This window comes from Hirundo rustica, chromosome 2, assembly GCF_015227805.2.
Source record: "Hirundo rustica isolate bHirRus1 chromosome 2, bHirRus1.pri.v3, whole genome shotgun sequence".
In the NCBI taxonomy this organism is placed as follows: Eukaryota; Metazoa; Chordata; class Aves; order Passeriformes; family Hirundinidae; genus Hirundo; species Hirundo rustica.
In genome coordinates, this window is record NC_053451.1 from 86,333,151 (window position 1) to 86,349,031 (window position 15,881).

A 15,881-nucleotide genomic window follows, 5' to 3' on the forward strand; every position below is an offset into this window, starting at 1 on the left:
GAGCTTGCCATTCAAAACACCCTTACTTATAAATCTGTATGGCCTGAAACCAACTGAGAGTGATTGGAACTACTTGCACAGCTAAATATATACCTCTGTTTCTAAATCCTATCCCTTAATGAGGACATTTACAAATCTCAGAAGTACTGCTGCACTAATAACACCGTGCGAACGTGTAATCAATAGGTATGCAGAGAGAGTGGGTTGAAATATTATTATTCAAACACTTTAATACTGCCCTGAAATTACAATCACAAGAACTTACTCCCTACACCAAAGGAGCAGTCACCTAAACCTCTGAAGATGTATTATCAACCTCTGCTCTGGGGCACAGTGCAGCACTGTATTTCAGAGAAGTGGACAAAATCTCCTGAGGCCGACAGCTCAAAGTGCCCAGCCGCAGTGATGGATACGAGGAGCCTCTCTGAGGCGAGCTCTTGCTGACCTGGGGCACTGCCATTCCACCTGTTCTCTAGAGTACTCAGACACACAGCCTCTCTTTGGGAACTGTCCCCTCCCAGTCCCTCTGGAGACCCAGATCTAAAGGTGCTCACGATTTAATTTTCTCTGCGCACACATAAAACATCTCCTTATTTACAGCCATCAGCTGACCTATTTTAGGAGGAGATTAACCTGAGCCTAAAAATATCTACTTCTCTCCCCTAAGATGGTGAGAGCAATCAGCTCAGCTGTATATATTTACCCTACAAAAGTATAAATTTAGGAGAGAGGAATCCCAGCTTTGCTGACATATTTAACTCTGGGATGTTTTCAGCAAAATGGCTGGCTGCTAGCTCAGGCTGGCTGTGAGGAGACTTTCCGTGGCAATGATGGCAAAGGGGGGAAAAACAGAAAGCTTGTCAGGCTTTCCTTCTTCCCAGCTCTCTTTCCTTCTCGTTTCTTCACGGGGAACAACATGAAACAACTGTTTGCTTTGAAGAAGCTTGCTGGGCTGGGACTGCCGCAGCACTAGATGAGAGCTTGGACTAGCCTGGCTCTCTGTGCAGGAGAGAAGGCTAATGAGGTTCCAGCAATTTAGGTGGAAAACTTCCTGGCCCACCAGGGACTGAGGTGTCATAAAGGGGCTGCCAGACTAGAAACTGAAAGCCAAGTTTGAGCAGTGTCTTACAGCTTTTTTCCTTCCCCAAAAACCCTAGGCAAGTAATTTTGTCATTAATGTACTGCAGTAGCACTGGGAGGCTCTAATTGAACCCAGGGACCCATAACGACAGAGGCAATAAAAGCAAGTAATGAACCACTCTATCTTTGCTCAGAAGAGACTGTAATTGCTCTTTGCTTCCTTTATGCCCACCTGCAAAATTCAGGCAGCAGAGACCTACCAACCTCACACAGGGATCATGAGAATGATTCCAGAAATGTTTACGAAATGCTTACAAGCCATGGAAACAGCCACCTTAGAAAATAAGAGACATTAAAACCTGGCTTGTAAAGCAGTGGAGCAGTATCTACCCACTTGTCACATTTACAAATAATATCCCATTTACCAGTGGTATAGACCCATGATCCACAGCTGGCAACCTGGTGCTGCCCTCTGGGGCATCATGAGACCAGCAATGTCTTCACAGGTTTGCACTCAAAGGCCATTTGAAAGCTTAAGCATATTAAGAACTGTCTCTGCGTGTTGTTTTCTACTGCTGACAACTCATATTGATTCCCTGTAATCAGGCAGTTGTGCAGCCTTTAAATATAGGCTGTAATCTCTGAAGAGGGAAACACGTACTGATGTTTGTGCCATCAGCAAAGCACCCCGGATCTCCACGCAGCTTCACCACAATCCTGTCTAGACCGCTTTCATGTGAGACAAAAACATCACTGCTGAGTAGCTCCACACCAATCCCTACCCCTGCCTGAACTTTTGTTTCCTTGAGCTCAAAACCGCCACCATTCGAGCTTTTCTTCCCCAAAGAGCCTGAGTATGTGTGCCACCTCATGATGAGGAGGCTGCTCCCAGGGCAGGCGGTGCGCAGCCTTTCAGTGCTGGCTGCCCAAGGGGCTCTTTGCAGCTGCTACAAAAGCTGCTGCCGGCACTCCTTACCGATCCAAAAATAGGGGATTGGTTAAGGATGACCCTGCCTGCATGGACGCTGCTCTCAGCTGGTAGGGACCCGAGCCCTCGGTCGCTGCACGTCAGCAAAGTCTGCAGCCTGGGCTTGGCTCTGGCTGCAAGACCTGGGGAAGACAACAGCTTTTGTTCTTTCTGACCTCCCTTTCTCACTCTGTTATGAAGCTAAGAGGGAAAAACTCACTGGCTTCTACGCAGTGGGTGACCTGAAGTAGGAGCTGACTGACCCAGAGCCGGACACTGTTCTGCAGGAAAGCCATCACACAGCCAGAGGGCTGGGCTGCCATTTTAATGTATTTTAAAAATTATCTCAGTGCAGACATACAGTAACCATGTACATATGACAAAGTCTTTGAAAAGTTAAATAGTGACAGTGACTGCAAGCTCTTGAAGGATATACTAGCAGTTTCTTCAGCTTTTTCAAGGAAATCCTGGATGTGTGTCACTGTAATGGGTCAGAAGGAAAACTGACCAATCTGATCATTTTAGGGAGCCCTTTTCCCTTTTGTCAAAATAAAAGGTAAGCTTCTATGGCAAACCTACCAGATAAGTGATAGGTCATGGTCATACTCCTGTGCAGACTGGGGTCCTATAACAACAGCTGCTGCAGAAACCTACCACACAGTCCAGGCCCAGAGCCCAGTGTTTTAATTTCTAAATAGATTCCTGTTAAGAAATCTTCTTGCATCTCTGGAATACTTGAATATTACAGTATTTTCTTCTACACACCATTCCTGATGAATTTCCTACCCTTTGGGTGTTCTGGGCTACATTGTTCCACCTTGGCTGTGGGACCTAACTGCCCAAAACTGTGGACTAAAGAAGCTATATTGCTCTACATACATGTCTGAAATAACTAAAGGCTATGTGCAGCACCTGTGAGTAGGCTTAAGTGTCTGTTGTTATAACCCACTGCATTCAATGGAGAAGAAACAGCACAGCTCAAACAAAGATGTTTGAAGAAGTGGTAAAGTTGTCTCCATACTGAGGAGCCCTACTGTTTCACTGAGATCCTTTGAAAAATGGGACTTCTAGCAGAAATCGCTAAAATAGTCATTAAGAGAGCTACAAAAGCTCACCACCAATATAATGTAACACCTAACTAATCTACAGCAGTGACTGTTTCTTCTGAACAAAGTATGGGTTTGTATTTCTGAGCTAGCAAAGCAGAGAAAAATTGACTTATAAGTTGCTCTGACAAGGGTATAATACACTTACCTACATGAGACTGCACTGCAGAAAAACAGGAACTTTTAAAATACGATTCATCTCTCCTTAGGCAGATTTCAAAAATAATTCTAATGAACCTCACTGTAGAAGTACTTATTTCCCTTCAATGGCCATAGAGGGACTCTGGATAACTAACTGGAGCATATTTTTCTATCCGAAATTGTCACAGATCCATCCCATCCATTTCCTAGAACTCTGCCATCAATACAAGGCTTTTGGTATGGGCCAAATCCCTGTGCTCACTCTGCACTAAAAGATTTAGTTTTTTAAACAACACAGCCCCATGACAAGTCATCTGTCTGCGATTCCAAGGAAAACAGAAGCAAGTAACAGAAATGCCATTCGGTGGTGTCCACCTCCTCCATTCATTCTAAGGATTCCACATAAAATTAGTTCAGGCTAGATACCTGTGCTTTACTAGCTAGCTATACTTAAGTAGAACTACAACAATGGTCCCCAATCAGTCTAGACTGCCTTTTTGATGCTGCCACAAGCATGTCTTTCATTGTGTCTGAAGTTCTAGCTTCTAAACAGCTAAAAATAAGCGGGAAAGTACGCTAACTAAAGAGGTGGTTGGCAGCTGAGTGTAATATAAGGTTGAAAGAGAGAGAAGAAAAATATACCAAATGTCTTAGAAATACTTAGTTTTAATATTCACCTAAATTCACCTTATTTTAGTAATTCAATATCCATTGCAATGGAAGAGTCTAAGAAAGCAGTGATAAACCTTAGGAAAATATAACAGAAGATATTATCTTAGTGAGCAGAATGCCACCAAACCTATTCATTCCCTATTTAGCTGACTTCTGCCTTAAATTGCAAAATCACAACTTAGTCTGGAACTTGGCTGCTCAGCATTTCACAGAGGTCCTCCCTGGCTCTCTCTACATGTCCTTTCACAAGGAAGACACTAATACATCCAAGGAGAGACAAAAACCTGTGCTGACTCTGCTCTCAGGAATAGATTCAAGGAGCCTCTTCTCTCCAGCTATAAGGACAAGCAGCAGAAAAGCTCTGCCTCTACATACGAGACTGCAGCTCCAACTGCCCCCGAGAGAAACCTATAAAAGGCTTCCTAAGAGTAATTTCCACTTTTCAAAGCCTCTTAAAATTAACATTTTTCTTTATTATTGATTTAATTATATTCTTATACAAGACCTTTACACACAGGCTTTGAGAGGCCAAATACATTATTTATCTCATTTTACTAAACCAGAATTAAAGTCTGTTTAGAAGGACACTATTTTCAAGTTCTCCCTCCATACTCGCAGTTTACCTGCAGCTCTTGTAGGTGCTAATGGGGAAAATACAAAATCAAGAAAAACCCTGTAAGTGCCTTCACCTCAGTGCCTTCTCTGCATTGTAAGGAAATATCAGGGAAATTTTCTTAAAATACCTTATTTTGGGAGAAATTTCTCAGTGGCTAGAAGTGAATGGATAGTTTGTGAACAGTGAGTGCCTTAATGTTCAGTGTTTAAATAAAATTTGGGATACTGGTGAAGTTACTGTCTCCTCATTACTGTGACTTCACTACACTTAGAGGAAAATAATTTGAGCCTATCTCCTGCTACAGAAATAGCCTGTGCACTTTCCTTTATCAAGTCAAACTGTGACTTAGCTTGAGGTGTTAAAAAGGAAGATGTACATAAACTATGTTAGCTACTATCTCCACACACTACAAATTGTTTCCTTACCAACAGCTGGAAAGCTCACTTGATCAACAGCGATCAACCTTGGCCATCTCCACTGATGACCTAAAATCCATCAGGAATAAACACAGGTCCTCTTTCTCCTGTGCTCATGAGCGTGGGGATCTCATTATTTTCAGAATATTCATTAAACTCTACTTACGCTAAAAGTAGTAGCGGGGGGGAGGGTGTTTTCTGCTGAGTGACTACTGGCAACAATTTCATGTATTTATCCATTCCACAACACGAGAACTGGTAAGTCCATGTACACAGGCACTGTGTCTTCAAGAGACAGTTGTCATAAATAGATTCCACCTTATGGTATTTGATATTGTCGAAGCACCAATTAAGAGCAATTAATTAATTCATCTTTGGGGCAACCCTGTAAGCTAGGTAGCACTGATATAATTAACACAGGAGTAAAATGAGATTCAGAAGTTAAGTCAGTTGCCTGGGCAGAGGCCTTCATGGTCTAGTGGATTAGACATCTGCCTCTCCAAGCAAAGACTTTGAGTCTAATCCTTTTTCTGACACTGATTTGCTGCATGACCTTATGAAAAGTCAATTAACTTCTCTGTTTCAGCTGCCCCAGAGATAACGATGCTTACCTACCTGGTGACACATGGGCATTTGGAAACTGTACTAAATTATATTCTTAATGTATTCTTAGGGACTGCCACTGGAAGAGGTGAAACATTACAGCTAGGAAGCTTTAATGTCCTTGCTATTTTATCTAATTCTTCCTCCCCACACCAGAAATAGCCTGGAGTTAAGATCAAATTTCTTGGGTTGAGGGGCTCCTGGTGAAACTGCTTCTGGCATCAGGAAATTTTCATTATATCCTGTTTGACCAGCGAACTTATTTAGAGTTCAGGTCAGCACTAGAATTGCAACAGAAAGTTATTTTAAATCTGGCCATGGAAGAAAGCAGCATCCTTCTCGTGCTACAATGACATAACGAACAGACTGTCACAGCAATCCCCATCAAGCAACCTGGATTCAAAGTGAGCAGAGCCTGCTGCAGACATCCTCCGAGCCTGTGCTCATGCATCATCCCCTGTTCCCTCTAAATGAGAATTCTGCAGGATAATTTCTACAGGTATCCTGACCCCTAGCAGAGATGCAATCCTGCAGGAAAAGTACCTGCACACATGCACCCCTGGAGCAGAGCTACCTGATCTTGCCACCTTGGAGCAGTGGGGAGCTGTACTTAGGGAGAAGAACAACTAAAACCTGCTCTGTTCTTTTCATTAGAATCTGTCCCTGAACTTTTGTCCTTCCTACACATTCCACAGAGTGTTAAAAAAATAACTCTTCTGTAGCGGGCATTTGAACTGCCCAGCAGGTGTCTAGGCTGGCAGCAGGCACAGGTAACTTTAAATCACATTTTGTGTATTTGACTGAGCTTTTAATTATTTCTACAAAATATTCTGTTTCTACTTATCATGTTTCCTAGGCCCATAAAATCTCCCACTATTCTAATGTAGTAAGAAATCAGTCAAATAGGACATATGAAATCAACATTTACCTTTATTTATGTGACAAAGATTAATTTTCCTTCTCTTTTGTAATGAAGGAAACATCAGGCACTTTTTGGCTTTTGCCTGCTGAATTATAGCAAACATAGTGAACGCTCATGCAGCCAGAAAATTAATAACCTGCTCCAGCCTCTGCTGCAACACTGATCACTTCTCAGCATCCTTTCTGCTGCTGATCCACCGTGTGCCAGCTCTTTCATTTCGCTGCCCTGCTCTCTTCATCCTCAGACTGGTTAGCACCAGATTTTTCTCCACTCTCCCAGCTCCATTGATAATGTGGTTAACATTTACTTTGATGCTATTCCTTGAGGCTTTTCAAAACTGGTTTTGGAAAGAAGACCATTAAAAAAGAAACCCTTTAGGGAAAGACAGAGAGGAAAGCTAAAGCAGAAAGGGCATGTGCTTATGTATCATATTGTCCTGTAGGCTTTGTCTTGCTGCAAGCCTGGAGGTGACTCAATGCGAACCCATACTGCTGTAAAAAGCGAATAAATACTGTCCTCTCCTAAAATACACCTGGACTAGTTCAATAAACCCTGATTTACTGGGTGCTACTTGTACAAATACATGCATATTAAATCCCAGCAAATTACTAGGGAGCTGTCAGATCAGTAATACAGATATTCCCAAGGCTGAAAGACCGTCTATAACTTGTCCCTATATATTTACTTTGTGCAGAGGCCAGTGGTGTGGTTAGCACAGACCAAATGGTTCCATGTCCACACACTGTGAAAGAACTTAAAAGGTGACTTGTAATACCTTATAAACACATTCTAAGATTTTATTCTGAATATGACAAGGAGCAAAAACTAAAACTCTATTCACCCCTCACAGGCCTAAAATAGAAATCCTTAGTGCTGGTTTTGACACAGAATAAAATTACCTGTGTGCTAAGAGGTGATTAACATGTAACACATTTGGCAGTAGAAGGACATATAATTACATTCAGACAGATTACTGGGAACTCCTTCTAAGCATTTGTAGCTTATCTTGTAATGTTATCTCATGTACTCACATGTTCAGTTGGGATGCTCTTTTTTCTTTCTTCAGTCTTACTATGTGGAGAGTTATAACCTGTACCTTACTGCACCTAATCTACTAATACATAGAAACATCCATTTAAATTTAAGGTTGAGCTTCAGATCTTTACTGCATCAACCTCTTTGTTAAATATGTATGTTTTAATATTGCATATTTTGCAAGATGTCAGAAAACTATACAATATACCAGTTCTGTAGTCTAGACTAGAAGTCAACAGATGTAACTTCATCTATTAATAGAGCAAATGATATGTAATAATAGGAAGGATAACTTCTTTTTCTTTGTCTTAGTAATTCATTCCAGTGGCTTTTGTTTAACCCAGTATATAAACAATTACAGTTTCCTGGGAGATGTTTTCCCATTTTTAAGTTCGGAATTAAGTGGAATGTAAAGGTGTCTGGAACTTCAGATTTATATTGGCTTTGCTGTAAACTAATGCTGCTGAAGTCAATGAACACGCTTGAACCTGCAATGACCTTGTAAAACACTGGTGGCTATTTGGATGAAACAGAATGTATCTGGATTGAAAGAGGGAAAGGAAATCAGTTCGTCTTAAGTTTGGTAATGCAGTATGTGGTTTGGTATGTGGTTACTGTTAACAGTGTTTTTACTTCTTAGTATGACCACTAGAAGACAGTGTATGGTCGGTATTAAATCAGGGCTGATACAGACAATAAAGGCAAAGTTTAATCTTGCTAGGATTAGTTGCTCTAAATTGATACGGCTGAAAAACATTGCAAAATGCTGAAGTTAGGTGGCTTCAGGGGCTAGCAAAATGCCTTGCCTGGTAATTATCAAAAGTCTTCAGAGACAATGATTGCACCTGGAAGCTCTGATTTGATTACAAAAAAAAAAAAAAAAAAAAAAAAAAAAAAAAAAAAAAAAAAAAAAAAAAAAAAAAATTACTGCAGTAGCATCATTTGTACTTTAATTAAGAGCTTTGTTTTTAAATATAACCATCTGATTCCCTAGGGTTATTTTTAAAGTAAGCTTCTGGTAAGGCAGCAGTGTGGTGGATTAGAGGCTTGGAATTGAGGGAAAATCGTTCAGCATACAGTTTAGAATAATGTGTGCATATATACAAATACAGGCGTATTAAACATCATGTAACAGGATACAGGACTGGATTTATTAAAACCAAATGGAAAGATATTTCCTCTTTTAATATTCTAGATCTCTTTTAATATATGCAATGCAGATATTGCACTGCCAGTCTGATTCATGTAAATACCATAATAATTGCACATCAATCTGATCAGCCCAGTGAAAGCTCTGTTTTACTCCAAAGGGAAAAACAAGTTATCAGTTTTGCTGTCTGCATCCAGAACTTCATCTAACAGTGGCTGTTACACTTGATGTGGATATACAAGACGTATCACCCATCAACTCACCATTTATCTTGGAGTATGCAGGCATGAGTGGAAAAGCAGCAGGCCCAGATAAAGCATAGTCATGGAAAAGAAGCAGAAGGGTAGCAGCAAGGGGGAGAGAATGGGGATGTTAAAGAACCATGTTAAAAGGGGAGGGCTGGGGTGGGGAGGATGAAAGATCTGTACAGGACATGTCTGAAGATGAAAAGCCAGAAAACGGTATTTTTCTAGTTCTTATTACAGAAGAGAACTTACAGCTTCCAAATTTTAATGGGCAAGCATGGGCATCCATGGGGAAATCTTCAAGCTGCATGGGACATTCAGCAGAGATGGTCAATCTGTGGGGGAATAAAAAGAAAACACTTTTTTTTTTCCCCCCTGCAGTTTTCCTTTAGGCCCCTCACTGCACTAAATGAATGCTGACACAAGCACACTTTTCCTGAAGGCTCCTTGCTCCTGCTGAAACCACAGCAACCCCCTGTTAAACTGAATGTGAGATAAGCCAGGTGGACCCCTCTGTGTGCATGCCCTAGGCATTATCTAGCAACCCTGAGATATGTGAAGTGATTTTATTTACATAAGCTGTCCCAATAAGATTATTCTTTCTTATCAGTACATGAAGAACTCCTGTGATGGAGTTTCTGCCATATACCTTATACTTATCTGCTCTCTGCACATACTACAACTGGACTAGGAATTTGACTCCTGAGACAAATAGCACTGTTACAGACGTAAAGAATCACTGACTTTATATGTAGGTATAACTATTTAAATCCATTAAATAAATATTTACAGATAAAAGTATATAAATAACTAATTATAACTGTATATAAAATTATATATAATCAAGGACATATATACATCACTTTATATAGCACTACAGTTAGCTTCTGTGGAAGTCACATGGTATTGGAGTCCGTTTCAGTTCAACACAATGAGAATTACCTGGGCATCTTGTCAGGCAAAAACAACAGGGTCATCTTCCCCAGCATACTGCCTAGGGAAGCAATTCTATCCTGGACTCCCCAGCCACTATGTGGGAATATTTCAGCTAGGCTGGACATAGGGGTAGGGAAGAAAAAGCCCTTAGGAAAATATAGATGTTTCCCATGGATGTTCTGCATGATTGACAGATCAAGCTGAAGACTAAGAACAGTCTGAGGTAAATTTCTGAGCAGTGAAGAATCAGTCAATTTGATGCATTTGATGTCAATTGATATTGATATCAAATGCATCAAATATATCAAATATCTCAGGAGAGGCAAAACTTGCTTCTAGCACAAGGAGAATCTGTTTTGTTTATTTTAATATTTGTATAATACAGATAGTTTGCTCAGGATAGTGAGGATGAAAATCTCATTTTACATTATGAATATCTTTATGGCTTCCTCATTTTATGCTGTTATTCCACCTCAGAGGCAACAGCCCAGACACATCCAAGGCTCTAGACTTCTTGGTGCTGGGGTGACACAGTTCTCTACTCTATCATTGTACACTATTATTGGATAATGATCATATTCTGAGGATGAGCTGTGAAACAGGAAGAGAAAAAGGCAAAATGCACACAGTAATAGAAAATGTAAAGATAACATGCCATAGAAAGCCAAAGAAAAAGAAATCCAGTTCAGAACAGACATAATTTACCATTTGTAAGAACAGACAGGAGGGTACAATATAGAAAAGAAATTACTGAGGCCTGAGATACCTGCACTTAAGCAAAACTGTTCTTGAGCTTTATTTTTGTAAAAGATATTTTAAGACCACTCAGATATGTAGATGTCTGCACTGGAGACTGCCCTTGGGCACCAAAGCCAGCAAAGCCAAAGTTACCAAGAGTAGTGTGTGGATGAATTTAATGAGCTGGTTCTAGTAGTATCCTGCCCAGAACTTACATCCTTTTCACAAAAATCATTCTAATGGGGACTTGAAAGCAAGGCTGCCATCCCTCCAATGCATCATTTTATTTTCTGTGTTAAGCATTGCAAATTTAACCTTCTTGATAAATTCAGAAACCTTGTTCCAAGAGCCCATAAGAAAGTTGGCGTGTTTTGCTGCAGTCCATCTCCTGTCTCTTTGTCCACCAACAGTTTAGGCATGTCATTTCAGAGCTGCAGCTTGACAACATTTTAATATACGCACTTGTCATCCGCAAACATTGAAGGAGAGGATGCCTATATCCATCTTACAAAGACAACAGGTGTAGAATCAGGAAGTGAAGGAATATTCAGTGCAGAATTATGCATAAGACCTTCTGTTTCATCTCGCTGTCCTATGAATTGTATCCTGCTGTCTGCATCTCTGGAAATAACCCTTGTGTGTAATGAGGAAGGTTGTAGACATTCATCAACTATAAATGTGAACGAGAAGTGAAGATGAGTTGCACAGAGACTGTGACCTAGAGGAATCTAATTAAGTCCCTCCTGAAATTATTTTTGCCTGTCTTAAATAAAAGGGTAGCAGATAAGTCTGGAGGGCATCTGGCTGCCACTACCTGACTCAGAAGCCACAAAGATTCTTGTGGTGCCAGGTCTACTCTGTCCCCTTTGAATTCTGCATCGAGCAAAAGGCAGAATATGCTTGCTGCAGTCTTCTGGGTCTAGCCTGGGGGTAGTGAAAACAAAGTTTAGGAGCTGTTAATGGGCTTGGGGACAGCCTTTCCTTTCACTAACATGAATGCTTTGGATTAAAAAGTTCCTTTTGCTCTCTGTCAATGATATCTGCATGTTTCTTTCCTTTTCCCATGCCCCAAACCTAGGACCATTCCTAGTCTGGCCATCTTGAACAAATTAACTAGCTCTACCTATTTGTAACACGTTTTTAAGAACTATGTAGTTGAGCCTCTTAGGTTCGACTTTGGATTTTTAAGTGCTCAGTGAACATTCTCCTAGAAACCTCTTACAAAAGTGTGCATTTCCCGAGGCTTTTGAAGGGTCTTGTAATGGCCAATGTGACAAAAAACTTGACAGAAAACTTGTAAAAAAACTCGACTGTGGGTTCTGATTCACAGCACAAATGTCACCACCCTGAATTTCTGTAGATGCTCTGTGCCCAACTGGAACTGTTTTTTGTAACTGTGTGAGGAGGACCTGAAAAACAAAATCACTCAACTGACTCCTGGTTCAAAGAGACTGGATTTTCTACTGCATAGAGAAATAAAAGCAGCACAGCAGACATCCACCCTCTGGGGGCTAGATGCATGGGTTGTTGCATACAGATTTGCTCTGAAATGCAGAGTACAAACTATATATTCAGATGACAGCCCCAGGAGTCTCAAAATTTGATATCTGGGTCTACTCCTTCAAATATCACCCGCAGTGATATTTGCACACTTTGGTTTTTAACATTGTGATAAAGCTTAGGGACCCTTTGTATATTCTAGTTTACTTAGCTGATTATTATGCAGTCCTTGGTCAGAGCCAGCATGGCTTCATGCTTTCAAACCTCGTTTTCTTCAATGACAAGGTAAACCGACTAGTTGATCAAGGGAAGCCAGCCGATGTCATCTTTTTGGATTTCCATAAAGCTGTTGCTACTGTCTCTCAGTATCCTTCTGGACAAAATGTCCATCACACAGCTGGATAAATACATTATGTGAAGGGTGAGCAATTGGCTCATGGGTTGGACACAAAGGGTTGCACTGAACGGGACGGCATGACTGTCACTAGTGGGGCTCAGCAGGGCTCTATCTTAGGCCCTGTGCTCTTCAACATCTTCGAGAATGACTTGGATGCAGGACTGGAAGGGATACTAAGATAGTTCACAAATGATACAAAATTGGGAGCCGCTGTTGCCTCCCTCAAAGGCTGGGAGGCCCTGCAGAGAGACTTCAACAAATCAGAGGGTTGGGCAATCACCAACAGTATGAAGTTCAAGAAAGGAAAGAGCCGGATTCCGCACCTGGGATGGGGCAGAACGCATGGACGGACTGGGAAATGAGATGCTGGAAAGCAGCACCATGGAAAGGGACATGGGGGTCCTGATCAAGTTGAACATGAGTCACCAGTGTGCCCTGGCAGCCAGGAGAGCCAGCCCTGTCCTGGGGTACACCAGGCACAGCATCACCAACCGGGCAAGGGAGGGGATTGTCCTGCTCTGCTCTGCACTGGGGCAGCCTCACCTTGAATATTGTGTGCAGTTTTGGGCACCACACTATATTAAGATATCAAACTATTAGAGAGCATCCAAAGGAGGGCTATGGAGACGATGAAGGGCCTTGAGGGGAAGCTGTATAAGAAGTGGCTGAGGGGAGCCTACAATTTCTGTGTGAGGAAAAAAGGAGGGGGAGGCATTGATCTCTTCTCTGCGATGATCAGTGACACAGGACCCGAGGGAATGGCCTGAAGTAGTGTCAGAGAAGGTTTAGGTTGGATATTAGAAAAAGGTTCTTCACACAGAGGGTGGTTGGGCACTAGAACAGGCTCCGCAGGGAAGCGGTCACAGAAGCCTGAGGGAGTTCAAAAAACATTTGGAAACGTGGCGTGATTCTTGGGAATGGTCCCATGCAGGGGGGATTACATGTGATGCCCCTTGTGGGTACATTTCAACACAGCATATTCTGTGATTACAACAAAATTACTCCCAGTTTGCATTTATTTAAGGAAGAGAAAGGAGGCCTGGTCATGCATACATGAAATAGTTTTTGCCTAATCTTTTTAATATGGTGACTCCAGAATGATCTTCCCGTGCCCAGTGCAGCGCAGTTACCGGAACCAGAGACAGTCACCAAACCAGGATTTTTCTGTCACAGCACACACATTGCTCAAAAGGCAGTTCTTTCCAACAGAAGCATTTAAAGGCTTCCCTCCTCCACCATCATTCTGTCTTAATAAAAACCCTGTGGGATTAGTTTCACCCAAACAGGGTCTATGACAAGATTATAAGTAGCTGTTAAAGGTCCTCTGCAATAGAATGAAACTGATTTTATTGAAGATAATGGCAAAATTGTCCCTGACTTGAATGGGGCCACTATTCACCCCAAAAAATATAACAAACCCTGATTACAGTTGCCTATTTATTAATGACAGAATTTTGTTTTCATAATGCTCCAAATACTCACACTGCTATCCAAGTGTTAATCAACCAACAAAACGCTATTGCATATCTTAACTATATGAAAAAAAAAAAAGTTAGGTCTACAAATTACCTAATCTATCACCTATAATTGAACATGAAAGCTTTATCAAAGCTTCATTATGTATAGCCTTTACTGTAAGAACATAAAGTGATTACTGATGTTCTGTTTCAAGATACATAAGCAAATATCTAAGAAAAGCACAATTCAAGCAGCAAGACTTGTTCACTTCAGGAAAGTCACCTTCAACTATTTCCACTGGGGAATTAAGCATGACAGTGCTTTCAAGAGATTGCTCCTTTTTAGCAAGAAGGAAAAGAAAGAGGTGTTAAAATCAAGGATGCGGCAAGGAAATAAATTCAGTTATTAGGGAGGCAGACATATGGAGTAAGTGTGCTGCAAGGTGAGGTGAGAAACCCTCAGCAGCAGTCCCTGAGACAGGAGGCACCCTGTTCTGCAAGACCCTGTTTTAGGTCACTGCAGGGAACCCCCAGCTGCTCCCATGATCTTCTCAATGCAAGGAGCATCTGCTCCTACTTATGGGTAAAGAGAGGGGGACTGAGCATCCCTCTCTACTCTGTAGTGCAGGAAACATTTTCCAATGTATTATCTACCGAAGACAGCTGCAAAACTTGCTTTTGCTTATCAGCTACTACCTTTAATATGACAACAAATTAGAGGGCTCCAGAATGAGAAAGGAGCAGAAGGGTAGAGTCACCAGTGGCTTTTGGGAGAATTAATTCAAGATAAATGTTGAATAATAAGAATTACCGATGAAGGGGACACAGGAAGACTTCTGTTTGCACTAAAGTACTATGGCCAAAAAGTTTTTCTGCCTATTTGCACTAATCCCCAAACAGTTCCATCTTCTTATTATTTAGTTATTTATTTCTATGCATTATCCTTACCCCTGTTTAAAGGGAGCATTTAAATGCTGTGCTTTGACCCAACCTGTGCTGGCAACTAGTACCTGCTATGGGGCTCAGGTGAACCCAAGTACTCTTCCCAGCATGAGACCAGCCATTTTCCTTAATAAATGGCAAAATATTTGCCTGAAACTCACCTTAAACCTACCACAAGCCCTCTTCCCAACATCTCAAAAAAGAGTTAAGTGGATCCAGCATTCAACCAGGCTATATCTGACTCCAGTGGGCTTGTTGGCTCCCTGAGAAGGGAGACTTCAGGGTTGGGTCAGACCCTTTTCAGGAGCTAGTTCCAGGAGAAGCTTACCAGGGTACCTGCTCCAGCAGGACGTAAGCAGAATGGTTTGAGCCCTTGTGGTAACTCCAGTATGCCCTCTGACACACATGGGGCCAGGAGAATAATAGAGTTAATGGTCTGGGTTGTTTTTTCAAACTGTGAACACATGGTTAGCTTTGTGAAATTATTCATTTGACCTTGACTGATGACAGAACTGTTCAGCTGTTCTCCCACTGTGATGTCTTGGGGAGCACTTCAATAACCAAACTTCTATTTCTTTCAAAAGGTTTTAAAGCAAGAATTGTTCAAGGCCCCAGCACAATAAGTGTATAGTCCAGGTAACTGATGTCTCCCTGTGTTCCTGAAGTAAATGTAACATGCCCCAGTATAAGCATATATATTGCGCATACATATATATATCTGTGTATATATATGCACGTATATATACACACACAGACACACACACAGATATAAATATGTATGAAGACCTTTCTTGGTTCTGAAGCACTTGCCATACAGTCCTAACAAACCCTGTTGGTGGTAGTGGGTTACAGAACACGACACAGAAGAGTTAGAATGTGGACAGATGTTCAACCATGCAAACACAATGGCTGTAAGAGTCACTCTGAAACCTGCCCCTGGCTGGGTGATTGCCAGCAG

At 41.4% G+C, this 15,881-nt stretch overlaps 1 protein-coding gene across 7 annotated transcripts in view; it reads right to left on the reverse strand.

Annotated features, from left to right (window-relative positions):
- GABRA5 (gamma-aminobutyric acid type A receptor subunit alpha5) overlaps positions 1 to 15,881 on the reverse strand; it is a 56,142-nt gene that overhangs the window by 19,496 nt on the left and 20,765 nt on the right. For all 7 annotated transcript variants that reach the window (XM_040057370.1, XM_040057371.1, XM_040057372.1 and 4 more), the window contains one exon: positions 9,206 to 9,288. In XM_040057370.1, the coding sequence (XP_039913304.1) occupies positions 9,206 to 9,288 (83 nt within the window). The remainder of the gene's footprint in view (positions 1 to 9,205; positions 9,289 to 15,881) is intronic.